Source organism: Antrostomus carolinensis, unplaced genomic scaffold, assembly GCF_000700745.2.
Source record: "Antrostomus carolinensis isolate BGI_N321 unplaced genomic scaffold, ASM70074v2 scaffold13589, whole genome shotgun sequence".
Lineage (NCBI taxonomy): Eukaryota > Metazoa > Chordata > Aves > Caprimulgiformes > Caprimulgidae > Antrostomus > Antrostomus carolinensis.
The window spans coordinates 44777-58491 of record NW_010339320.1 but is presented as its reverse complement, the minus strand read 5'-3'; the positions used below and the strand labels follow the sequence as shown (position 1 = coordinate 58491).

Genomic DNA, 13715 nt, shown 5'->3' with positions numbered 1-13715 from the left:
TCCCTATATAGACAGGCAGTACCATTAACTTCTGTATGGTTATTCTGAAATACCACGTGTCTCTAACACCTGGACTTCATTCTCCTACTGAAAACATTTGCTCATTTTTTTTTTTTCATAATATCCAGACCAAAATCAGTAAGTACAGATCTTAATTTCTCACCTTTTGACACAATAATATTTTCCAACCACCACCTCTAGGTCAGCCTGATATATCACCACTGAAAAAGTACAAGTTCTGAAAGTAAATGGGCTATTTGCAAAGCTTTTCCAGTTTCCTCACTGAAAAGGCATTTGGCACTGGGTGTACACTGATCCAACTGGTCTTTAAGGAATCTAAGATAAATTCCCACTCTGGAACAATCTTTAAGGACATATCTCCACCAAGTGCAGAAGCAAAGAGCTGACCCTCACATCAGACAAAACAGTCTATGGGAATATCCCCTTCAACAGACTCTCCTATTTTCACATTTTGCACATTACCTACCTGTACAAAACCCACAAAAACTATACAAATGGTTAAAGCAGAACGAGCATCTTACCTTACTGATTATTTGAATGATCTCGCCTTCTTTAAAGCTGAGTTCATCATTTGAGCCTTCATAGGAAAATATTGTCCTGCAATATTCCTTGGCTGAAACAAAACAGCACAATTAATAATACCAGTTCACTTGTGCTGTCTGAAAGGAGAGCTCAGAGATTAACACTATAGTCACACATCCCTCCTGAGACTGCTTTGCAAATGTTCACTGTGTCATTCATATCACAAGAAAAATAAAACTACACATTTACAGAGTGATGGATAGAATTCTTTGTCAAGTCAGTAGTTTAAAACATTTTTATCCACAAAAGCAATTTAATTCAGGTACTCTGACTTCAGAGGGAGAAAAGAAAAGCCTACTCAGTTAAAATCATAACAGTCTCCCCATAGCATTATATATTCATTTCTGGGCTGCTTTAGACAAAAATGGTTTCAAGTTTTTTGAGAGTTTATAAGAAGTTTTTATCATGTCAAAATTTATCTAAATTTCAAATACACATTCCTAATTAAATACATGCAATTGTTTCATGGTGTAATTGTTTGTTAATACTTTAAACTACTGAAACTTCAAGTACCCAAGCAGCACATTTGCTGAAATTCTGCAGTGAAATCAAGTAATTGAAGCAAAGGAATTCCTTGGCTAAGCACCTGAAATCAGAGCTTGTCTGAGTGATCAACTTCAGACAGTCACAGCCTCTTCTGCAAAAAGAATAATTCCTTTCTTTCCATTTGGAATAGTTCAAAACTAAATCCATTTAAAATTGTGATAAAGTTTTCAGGTAAAGAAGCAGGAGGATTTGTTTTCCTTTCCCACACTAGAACAAAAACAACATGAAAAAGGCCAAAATACATTAATACAGAAGTCTTGATTGTAAGGCATTTTTCACACCTTTTTTAACCCCAGCACATTGAGAATTATTTAGCAGATAAAAGGGCTGTATTTCTGTATCTGACAGATGAAGGAAGAAGAAGCAAACAAAAGGGGCTCTAACGTGCTGCCAGAACCTAACAGGTATTTGTTGCTAACACCACACACAAGTGAGCAGCTTCATCAACCCTCAGGTAACAGCACAACATGAAGTCATCATTAGGATCATCTGCAAGTCAACTTGCTAATGACTGCCTTTTGCTGGATGGCAAAAAATAAACGAGTGAGATGCAGTTGAATCTTTTCGTTGTTGTTGTTGTATGTTGTTTAATCAAGATGTAAATCTGTAGTTAAATGAATGCACAAATTGTATTACTAAATAAAAATCTGCCTTGGTCAGTGCCAGCCACTGTTAAAATATAAAAGTATGCCAACCTTAAGAGATAGCTATATAAAGATATACATAGGTATGTAACTACATGAGTAATCCCAGGTACAGGAACTTGCATTATTTTACTGCCTTATCTAGTGATCAAAAATGCTCTCCTGTAGATTGACTATATTGTGGTTTGTGAAGAATTACAGAAACATAAGCAGAGTTATGTAGCTATGTCAAAGTGATGAAACTGATGCACGCTTAAATCAAGGTCAAAAAAAAAAAATCACACTGACTAAAAAAAAATTCAATAGGTATACTAGAAATACCTATTAAATTATTAAATTCAGGGGTTTCATTCATTATTAATCAATAAGTGTAACACAAGCGTAAAACATTTCTATATGTCCTGATTCTGTAAAAAAATACAAGTATTTCCTTATTGCCTGTGGATTTGGTCAGTACAGCTGAACTTTACAACCTTTCTCTCCTTCTCCTCCAAGCAGTTTTCCCCTCCTCACATACACCAAGACCCACAACAGACAGAAAACTGTGCCAGAAAAAGGCCATTTCACTCAGCTCCAGCTGCCAGGAAGGCTGGAGACAGGGAGGCCTGCAGACTGCCCAGGTTCCCCCAGTATGTGCCAGGCTGTGAACCCCAGTAGCCAGCACCACTCGAGAAACCCAGGCACGTACATTCAGAGTAGGCACAATTTGCCACTTCAGCATCTTATTTTGTGAGCCTGATATTCTGTCAGTAGTTAAAATGAAAAAAGAGTCCAGTTTAACTTTCCAGCATTTAAATCTAAGATGGTATTTACAAAACAGTAAATCTGAACTTCAGTAAAAACTTTAAACTACCTTTTATTAGAAGTTGAATCTTTGGCAGACTTGGGACTAACAATACAGTAGCAGAAATTGCAGATGTTGCATTCCAACGTAATGGGGGGAAAGAGGGGTCAAACTGTGATTATTTTATTTTTTTAAACAAAATATTTTTACATACTTGTACCAGAGGCCAAAACAAGCTTCCCAGAAATAGAGCCACACCACAAAATAACCCACACTAGTCTAAACAATTGAGAGATCTATTTATTTGCTAAAATATTGAACACAGTTTATTTTAAACTTGCTCTCTCCAAACTGAGGATGATATACATAAACTATAATAGGATCTTTATTAAAATAAACACACTAAGGAAGAAAACCAAGCTTTCTCCTGAAGGTTATAAGATGTTTGTAAGTGGTGTCTCTAAGTACTATCTACTGATGTTCTCCTACAGCATCTGTTACTACATTAAGTTCCTCTCTGATGTATTAGTTTCCCTGGGGAGTATAGACTCAGCATGGCTACTAAATTAGTCCAATTTCTATGCTTTTAGCATGAGATGCAACTGAAATAACAAAAAGAGCTAAACACTGAATGTTCTGAGCATCCAGTACTCAATGTTCAGATTTTTTTAGGCAAGCTTGGGTTAATTTTTATGCAAAGTTTTAGACAAGTCAAATTTCACAACGCTCAGGGCTGCACATTGTCTCGCTGGCTCTTACAGTGGAATGGTTTAAAAGCAAGATCTCAAGACTATCCCTATTTTGACGTTTAGTAAAGATTTCAAAGTTGCAAGTAAGCATCAGCTTCAGCTGAATGCATCGTACACAAACTTTTGATATAATCTCTGCCTGCAATGGCAAAACTTCAGTATTAGCCACTCTCAAGCCATCACATCAAACACTTCTTGACAGTGATCATCTGTTTGTAAACATGGTCATGCTATTTATAGCCATCCAATTCAAGAAAGCCAAAATATGGCTAAAATAGCATGAATGCCCTATACACTGCTAGTTAGATAACCTAAGGCTCTGACTAACTAATCTGCTATTTCAAGTGCCCAGTTCTACCAGATTACAAAACTCCTGAACACGGGCAAAGGAGTCAATTGTTTGTTGCAGTTTCCTTATTTCTGCAAATTATGCATTCCACAGAAAACAACCCACTTACACCAAAATAAAGTATTTCCGCATAAAACAAAAATATCCTTGAAATTACAATACAGAAGTCAAAAAAACAACTGCTCTGGAACCAGGCGAAATGAGCTATCTACACAGCACATAATTGAAGTTAATTTTTTATATGGGGTTGGCACTCCCACAAGATGTTTTGGGTTGACTTTAAAAATGTGTCTCTAGATAAAACTAGGCAATTTGGTAGTCAAATGAAGTCATGAATTCTCAGAGAAAATAAAAAATAAAAAAAAATATAAACAGAACCACAATGGAACTGGATTATCTAGGGAACAGACTTCAAGAAAATAAAGCACCAACTTTCTGATGCATGAAACTTCACATACAGTTATGACAACACACTAGCAACTCCACAGTAAATCCTGAGCTTAGAGAGTCACTTCTATAGCCTAGGGACAGAAACCAAGTTAGGGGACTGTTCCATAGCAATAGATTTCCAGCACCCCAGCTGAACAGTAAAAGCTAGGCAGAAAGTCAGTCAGTTTCAGCACATCAACAAAACAAATCAATGCAAAGGGGTTGCTGCTATAAAACATGGTATCACAGCCTTATTTGGTAGGGTTTTCTCCCAGAACAAAAGTTTTTGATTTATTTTCCACAGAAATGCAAGCCAAAACTCTGAATTTCAGACTCTTTTGCATTTGCATAACTCCTCAAAGGTACAGAACATTACACAAACACCCAGTATACATAGAGTTTAACATTTTAACACAAAAAATGTGCCAATCAAATACTTCTCTAGAGAAGACTACCAAGTAATGGATGTAAAGTTCTATCAGTCTTACCTTTTGGTTTACTTTCAGCTTCTGATTTTACTACTTCTGATGAGTTTTCAGTTTTTGTTGTACTGGGAAAATGAATTAGCTTTGTTCCAGGGGGATGGTTAGGCGATGGCTGTATGAACAAAAGAGAACTTTGGTAACAAAAATTCACTGAGTTTTACTTTTGATTAGGCTACAGGACATACTCAGGTTTTCATTAGCTGAGATGGTGCGAATGACCATCTCCAAGAGATTCAATGAGCTTTCCCATTAAGCACTTAACTGATGGCATTTATTTCATTACAGCCACTGCAATTAGAATTTCGTCTACTGATTAAAGACCCAGCACAGCTTTCAAACTGGAAACCAATCTCAGGACACTGCCAGATAAGACTTTTGCAATCGTATTACAGCAGCTCCAAGTGTTATTGTTCCATTATCCTGAAAATTGCCTCCTCCAGTGCAGAACAGAAGCAGTTATTTAACAGCTCTGCTAAAAGTAGCTCACTGACCACGCTTACTTCATACTGGAATAAAGCAGGAATATTCAGCAGCCATTCACCACCTCAGAAGAAGAGACAAGCAGTTTTCAACTACTCAGAAAAATTGAAGAGCACATGAAATCCCATCCCAGTTTCCATTCACTCTTAGTGATTCATACAGAACAGAACCAGAACAGATAAATGTCACTAGAGATTTCTCCTGAACCAAAAAGCTACAGAGGCATTGCAACCAGTAACAAGTTTCAGAGTTAACATCTAATCAAAATAATTGTTCCATTATTTGTATTTTTTTTCTTCCCCCAGGAGACTTACTGAGCTGCCAGGAAGCTTCAGTTGCAGCCACTTCTCCACAGCTCTATGAGCTACAAACATAGAATATGATCTTACAGTCAGTACTTACCCGAGCAGCCCTAATAGTGTTACAGACGTGAAAAATCCCATTGCCTTTAGTTATTCTGTTCATTTCATTTACAGTTAAGCTTCACAGAAGTACTACTGCCAGAGAAACTAGATTTACTCTCCTTAAAACCAGATGATGCCTGTGGGCTGGTGTTTGGTACCTCTGACATACCATAGAGGAAGCCACGGCCACTCAGGATGTTCTCGGAGTACATATGCAATTTAACTCGCTCCTGAATGCTATATGAAGGAAGCACTAAAATAACTCACCTATGAGATTAAACAAGTCCAACATGGAAATAGTTCTCTACATTTCCCCCTTCCAAAATGAGATGCAATTAGAAGTGCAAGAGGAAGTTTAGGCAGACAGGGTATAAATAGCCTGAGCCCAGGCAGGACACTGGGACCAGCTCAAATCTATCTAACCATCTCCCGCAGGAGCATATATACTCCTGAGCACTTCAGATACATCAGTGCTCAGCCTTCCTGTGCTGAACACTCTCCAAATTCCCCAAAGGAAAAAAGTCCTCTCTGCTCTAGAGTTTCCTGATGACAGCTTTTTTTCTTTACTGGCTTTAAGACTGAGAATGCTCTTCCAGCATCTCTCCATCTAACTCGCAAGGGAGTCGAGGACAAATCCAAAGAAGCCATCCATTTCTGGAAGACCTTCACAAGAATTATCTCCTTAGGGCTCTGCAGGTTGTTCCATAAACCTGTCTGCCTTTGGGATGACTTTGGCAAACAGCCTAAGTGGAATATTAAGAACTTAACTCAACTGTTTATTTCACTGTCTTTAAGCTATGCAAAAATGTTTTCTCACATCATTTCTCTTCTAGCCGAGAAACAGCCTACAACAATTTCACAGACAAGACAACTGACAAAACACAGTGACAACATATTTTAGTGCTTATGCCCAGTCAAATAACACAATTCATAATGTCTGAGCAGACTTTACATTAATTGAATATACTTTGGATAGGCTCTTTATACTCTCACAAGTTACAAGGTAGAAAGTAAAGAAACATTTTGAACAACCAATCAGTCTCATGACAAGAAAGCAAATTGAAAGCTAGGTCCTGAAAGTCTGGTCTAACAGCATTCACATGAAGATGTAGTGATCCCAGACTCCTACTTTGAGGAACAAAACCAGAAGAGAACCAAGGAAAACCAATGTGCCTTCACAGAATGGTTTGGGTTGGAAGGGACCTTCAACGACCATCTAGTCCAACCCTCCTGCTATAGGCAGAGACATCTTTCACTAAGATCAAGTTGCTCAAAGCCCCATCCAACCTGACCTTGAACAATTCCAACAACAGGGCACCCACAACTTCTCTGCGCAACCTGTTCCAGTGTCTCATCACTCACTACAGAATTTCTTCCTTATGTCCAGTCTAAATCTACCCTCTTTCAGTTTAAAACCATTGCCCTTTGTCCTGTCACTACAGACCTCAGTAAAGTCTCTCTCCAGCTTTCTTATAAGCCTCCTTTATATACTGAAAGGATGCAATAAGGTCTCCCTGGAGCCTTCTCTTCTCCAAGATGAAGAATTTCCTTAGGAGATAACATTCCCTGGGCCTTTAACATAAGGCGGCACTCTTGTAACCTTCATTTTCTGAATCATCTGATGTTTTGACTGGACCAGAAACAAACCATGTCTATAGGTCTTAGCATTGCTGCAGAGGGAAAACACACTCAAGAGAGTCTCTGTCCCTACTGTGTCCCAAGGGACTCACCTCACCTTTTGCCCTACACCATTACAATTATTTCCACAGCAGCAGAGGAAAGCAAATTGGTCAGCAAAACAGCATTAATGACCATAACCCACAAACAAAAAATTGCAATTGGACAAAAGTTTTAAAAGCTTCCTTTAATTGATCACCTCAGTAAAAACTGAAACACTAGATTATTTCATCTGCCTTTAATTTATCAGCAGCTGAAAATCCCTACATAAGCTCTTGGTATAAATGATGTGTAAGTTCAAGATAAAGGCCTGAGCATCGCTCTTGTGATAAGAGTGCTCTTGGGTTCAGATCAAAATAAACTAAAGCACTTTCACTATCATCACATTATCTGCTCTCTTTTAAGCTTTAAGTTCAATATAGAGAATAAAAGTGCTTCTTTTTTCCACTCACTCACAAAAAAGGGGGAAAAGAAAAAGAAAGAAGATGCAAAAGTGTAGAACAGTATTTTTCAGGCTTACACAACCAGCAGTTTATGTAGCTCTTTAACCTAAGACATCGCTAAAGTCAAAAGCTTGGCAGCATTCACTGGAGGACATTTACTTTGGTAATGATGCCTGACATCTAGAACAGCAATCTCAACATCCATCAAAACTTGGAAAAAAAATCCAAACCAAAACCTAAAGAAACCCCCAAATATTCCTTGTTTTAAAGGCCAAGTTTAACTTGTACAGGAAGACTTAACAGTCTCGTCTCAGATTGTATATGAAGTCTGTTACACAGAGAATTACAAGAGACCTTGTACTGTAGATGTGCCTGAGAAGTTATGATGTCTTACACCACATGGCTCAGAAATGACAATTTTTATATCAGCTTGGTTTTCCCTCTCTAATGTTTTAAATACCAAGACACTTGAAAAGACCTTTTGGAACTAATGTTAAATATAACTTACTATGAAAGAAGTTTGAGGGGAGTTGTTTTGTTTTATTGGTAAGTGCTTCATGAGATGACTATGGTCTGATTATGGAACAGTATTGGGAAATTTTAAAGTGGCAGTGTGTTCAGCATAAGACATTATGTCTTCAGATTCCATGTCTTTTAAATTATTTTTACAGGAAACCCAAAAACAACAATACAAGCTGCTACAAACCTTATCTTGTTTTTTATCTTCTGATTCAGTACTGGATAATCTTGTCTTAAGTTTCACTGAGCCTTCTTTAAAAATATCTCCAAAGCCAATACCTCGGATTTTCTTTGGCTGTGCTGGTCCAGATCCAGGTTCACTCCCATTTCCTGGAGAGACCACAGGTGAGGTAGGACCACTGAAAACAGACTCTGAAAGTAAAAAGAAAAAAAGTTGCTTTAATATCTGAAAGTATTTATTTGCTCTTCTGGGAAAAAGAGTGGAAGTAACACAGCTGTGTGCACTGCTCTTGCTAAACAGATTTTTTAGGAACATTACTGTAGCTTTTGTACCTCACATTTGTTTTAGGTGTATATTTAACATAAGACTATTTGAAGTTACATCAGAATCGCATTGAATACTCTGGCAACTAAGTCATTACATCACTAATATTTCTTGCTATTTCAATTATCCCTCAGGCTTCAGAGTCTGCTAACATCAATGTTTCAGTTTCCATTAGGTTTATGAAACACTTCTCATGCATTCTCTGAAGAAGTGTTTTTAGTCCAGCATTTAAAAGCTTGTCGTTTGCACAGCTATAGCTGCTGAAAGTGATAATCAATAAAGGTCCATAATGAGTCCTATTATGTTTCAACAGCCACAAGGGGAAAAAACAGCACATTTCAGGCACCAAAGTGAAATTTTGCTATTGCTCAAAATGCACTATCAAAAATACCTGAACATAGTTTCCTGCAAATTTATTTAAATAGCTTTTTAACCTGGTAACACTTAACACCTATTTTAAATGAGTTAAACCATCAAAGCAGATACAGTTGTTTTGAGGTTAATCACTGGCAGATAACAAATATTTAAGATTATTTCAATCCTTCCATTTTAAGGGACAACATTTATCCACCCTCAAAAAAAGTAGTTCAGAGAATTTAATTCAGGTGTTAGAAGCTTTTAAGTTTTTGGTGTTTTGTTTTTTGTTTTTTTTTTTTTACGTTACAGTCAAATCTGTTAAAACCTAAAATCTAGTAGGGCAAACTATTTCCACATGCATAATTCCAGGAGATACTAATGTGAAAATACACAGCTTTTATAAACCAAATTCAAAAGAGCCTGCACATCTTTCAGCCTTTCAGTTAAGTTCTTCCAAGCGTATGCATGCCTGGGAATTGCTATAAAGATTAAAGCCTCTTCCCTCAACCATAAATTGAAGGGGTTGTGATAATACCATGAAGTTACATAGCCCCTTGACTTCAGTTTCTCACCTTTCCTCAACTGAGTTACCCTTCACTTAGTTATATCCCTCTTAGATATCTAAATGATAGCTAGAAATGTAATTGATGAGAAAAGTTCAAGTTGCATGTTTGAAAGACAGTGAATGGTGCATTTACTGCTTCCCAGCAGCGAGGAAAGAATTAGCAGATACTTGAGATCTTGACTATGAAAGCAGTGAGCATGAAATATAACCCCTGGGGGTATGAGGGGCTAAAAATTATAACTACTTAGTTACTGACATAAAATATAATTACTTCCAATTACTGTTCAGTCCCACTGATCTCAGTATTCAGGCATTAAGACCAACACGTACCCATTTGTAAATTCATCTCGCCAGACCCCACTAAATTCAGGGAACTTGACCTCCAAGGCGACAGCCACTGAGCTATTTGGGAACACTCAAGTCAAACAACTCTTGTTTTATGTTACTGCAATTATTTTCACAATAGGGCAATGAAGCTGGTGAAGGGTCTGGAGCACAAGTCTGATGAGGTGCAGCTGAGGGAACTGGGGTTGTTTAGTCTGGAGAAAAGGATGTTGAGGGGAGACCTTATTGCTCTCTACAACTCCCTGAAAGGAGGGTGTAGAGAGGTGGGTGTTGGTCTGTTCTCCCAAATAACAAGTGACAGGACAAGAGGGAACAGCCTTAAGTTGCACCAGGGGAGGTTAAGGTTGGATATTAGGAAAAAACTCTTCACTGAAAGGGTTATCAAGTATTGGAACAGGCTGCCCAGGGAAGAGGTGGAGTCCCCGTCCCTGGAGGTATTTAAAGGACGTGTAGATGTGCTACTTGGGGACATGGTTTAGTGGTGAACTTGGCAATGCTAGGTTTACAGTTGGACTAGATAACTGTAATGGTCTCTTCCAACCAAACTATTCTATGATTTATTAAAAAAAAGAATCCAAGCCAGCCTTTGCTTTCCTATCTCTGAGCAAATCCTTGTTAGAAACAATCAATACCGATTATCTTGTAAATGATAGTGCACATTACTACAAGGGGGGAAAAACGAACAAGAAAAAACAAACACACACCAGAAAACAGCCACTTTTTCCCTTTAACATTACACAGCTGTCTTCAAGCATCAATTAACTCACATTAAGATATTGTTCTCAAAGAACACTCCCATTCCAGCAGTATCATATCACAAGTTCTCAGCCTTCAAACAGGTCTTCATAAACAAAATGCCTCTAAAGTGCAGTTTCAAGGAAATAAAGTAATTGCTTGCAAAGCATGCACCTGCCTGGCACCACACAGCACTCAACTGCTGTTCAGCCACAGACTGTCTGCTTCTGCCTGAGCTATACAGTCACAAAAGAATGGCTAAATGTAAGTATCTCCTTAAAAACGTGTTATTGTTACACTAAAACATAATATGGGGCCTTCTTCCCAGGATTCATTTTAAGTTGAGGCTCTCTATACTGTTTTAAGATTTAATCTTCAACTGACAAGTTTAAATGCTTAAGTTTTCCATGTCAGAGAACTCATATCTATGAGGGTAAGACTGGGAAAAAAGCTATTAAACAGAAGAATAATTTTATATCCAATACTAAAAAAACCTCAATTTTGAGTATGTTAAAATTTCTAGTGATAAAATGCAGATTATACATTTGCAAGATAAAGACCTTGACTGCAATTTTATTACAAGTGTATTGGAAGCAAGACAGGTTATCTTCATACTCAGCAGCAGTATTTTCTAGAATGTAATTAAATACTTACTGGTCTTAGGAAGCTTGAATTCTTTACAACTTTTGTTGTACTACAATCCATAACACTCCAAATTATACCTGAAATTTTGCTAAGGTTTTACAACAACCAGAATATCACCTGTGTCATCCAGAGTGTCCTGTGTTTCTCCATCATCTGTCAATTCCAATTCTTTCACAAAGTTTGAAGGAAACAACCCTGCCTTGCCATTTAGTGTTCCACTCCACCAGCCTTCTTCTACCTGTATAGAAACATTTTGCACATTACCAATAAAGCAAAGGAAATTCCCATCAATTCCATCCATACTTCACTTACAGAACTCTACAAACAACTTTGGAATTGTTCAAATCCCCATGATTTCTCTTGAAAGAAACCTACCAAAGATGTAGAAACAGTAGGCAAAAAGAAGAGCAATAAAATAAATTAATGTCACTCCTTTCTCTACAGCAATGATCCTGAAACATGAGACCAGACTCATGCCAATTAATCCAGAAGAGTAGCAAAATGTTCATCAACTTTCTCAAGATAGAATAACAGGCATTACACACCTAACAAGAAAATATTAAATTGTGTATGAAATAAAGAGGAAAGACAGAGAGAGCTGGGTCTGTTTAGCCTGGAGAAGACAAGACTGAGAGGGGACCTTATTAATGTTTATAAATACCTAAAGGGCGGGTGTCAAGAGGATGGGGACAGACTCTTTTCAGTGGTGGCCAGTGATAGGACAAGGGGTACAAGTTGGAACACAGGAGGTTCTGCTTAAACATGAGGAAAAACTTCTTTACTGTGAGGGTGACAGAGCCCTGGGACAGGCTGCCCAGAGAGGTTGTAGAGTCTCCTTCTCTGGAGACATTCCAAACCTGCCTGGACGCTTTCTTGTGCAACCTGCTTTAGGTGAACCTGCTTTAGCAGGGGGGCTGGACTAGATGATCTCCTGAAGTCCCTTCCAACCCCCACCATTCTGTGATATGCAAATTTTAGCCTGTCTTTCTAAAGGAAATTTTTATCTGTTCTTGATATCCATCTGTCTTTTCCTCTGTCTTGTCCAGTTTCCACTAGTCCTATTCCCACTGGTCTTGCATCCACTGAACAGCTTCAAACAATTTTGAGCAAACAACAGAAGTTTTAAAGATATAATTTCTACAGATCACGTTGGGTAGAACAGAGAAAAGTCTTCAAGGACATCACAGAGTAATGGAAAACTAAGCTGTCCATTCCTTCTAGCAGGAGGCACCTGGCTAAACAGCATATGCCTGGTTCTAGATGTGTCAGAAGGTACAGACACTTTCCCAGCAGAGCTGGCCAGCCAACAAAGGTAGCCAAGATGCACAAGGATTTTGTGGTGGCCCACAGCAGTCCTGAGGACAGAAGGATGTCAGATGTCAAATTTTGTTGTCTTTGCTATTCACAAAACTACTAATTTTTGCACTGTTAAGGAATTAGGGAACATAATGACTCTAATACTCAGCTATGTGCTTGGATTCCTGGTGTGTCATTTACACTGCAATATTCCAAAATTTAATAGAACATTTATCAGGAATACCTCATAGTCCAAAGCAGAACAAGCAAAAGCTGGGTATGCATAGGTGATGGTGTAAAACAATGCCAAGAGATTGAGTAAGAATTGTGCTCTTCAAATTTATGAAGAGTTTTCAAAATGTCTTAAATAAATTGAATGTGTTTGCCTAATTATTGCTATTTGAAAACTATAATTAAGGTAAATTTTCAAAATATGTCATTTCAGTTGCTCTGTTTTGAGGCTGGAAAGCTGTTTTTAGATAAGAAACAAAAGCAACATGGGAAGGGGGGATGGAAACACAGCAGTTGTTTACATTATTCTTTTTTAGCCTTGTTTTGTAGGTCACTATGCCTGACACACAGGCATAGTTTTTAAATGCTAACCTACCTCCAGGCAAGTAGAACACATGCAAAACCTGGCAGCTACAGAGACAGACAGTCAATGAAAAGAGCACTGTTATTTTTAAAGACATCCTAGTGCTCAAATACAGCTTTGCTTTAGATGGTTCAAATTCAGAGTCTGGTTCTCTGAAACAAATTTTAAGTGTAGATTACTGACGACTGTTGACCAGGCTCCGCTGCCTCATGCTTTACATAACACATTACAGAAAGCTAAAATTGAAATGCCTTGACTCACCCATACTACACCCAAGAGCTATGAGAAAGATACTTTTAATGCTTAATATATAGAAAGAGATTTGAGTGTCCATTTATTCTTCTGCCAAGAAGTAAGGTCAGCAAAGCACTTTACAGGCTTGCAAGGCAAAGCAATGCCAGGTCAGAGACAGCCAGGAAAAAACCAAAAACTTATTGAGCATACTTGCTTCAGCCTCCTCACCACGCTGTCTTTAAAAAACCTGACTATATACAAACTGTATTACCATAAAAGGTATATCTTTAACTGACATTAAAAAACAGGTTTAAAAAATTCTACAC

The 13715-nt window shown here is 37.9% G+C and overlaps 1 protein-coding gene across 1 annotated transcript in view; it reads right to left on the bottom strand.

The window, feature by feature from the left end:
- CD2AP (CD2 associated protein) overlaps nt 1-13715 on the bottom strand; it is a gene marked incomplete at both ends in the record, with an annotated part of 51785 nt that overhangs the window by 11663 nt on the left and 26407 nt on the right. Inside the window, 4 exons of the mRNA XM_010175802.1 lie at nt 543-634; nt 4593-4701; nt 8300-8484; nt 11382-11502. Of these exons, the coding sequence (XP_010174104.1) occupies nt 543-634; nt 4593-4701; nt 8300-8484; nt 11382-11502 (507 nt within the window). The remainder of the gene's footprint in view (nt 1-542; nt 635-4592; nt 4702-8299; nt 8485-11381; nt 11503-13715) is intronic.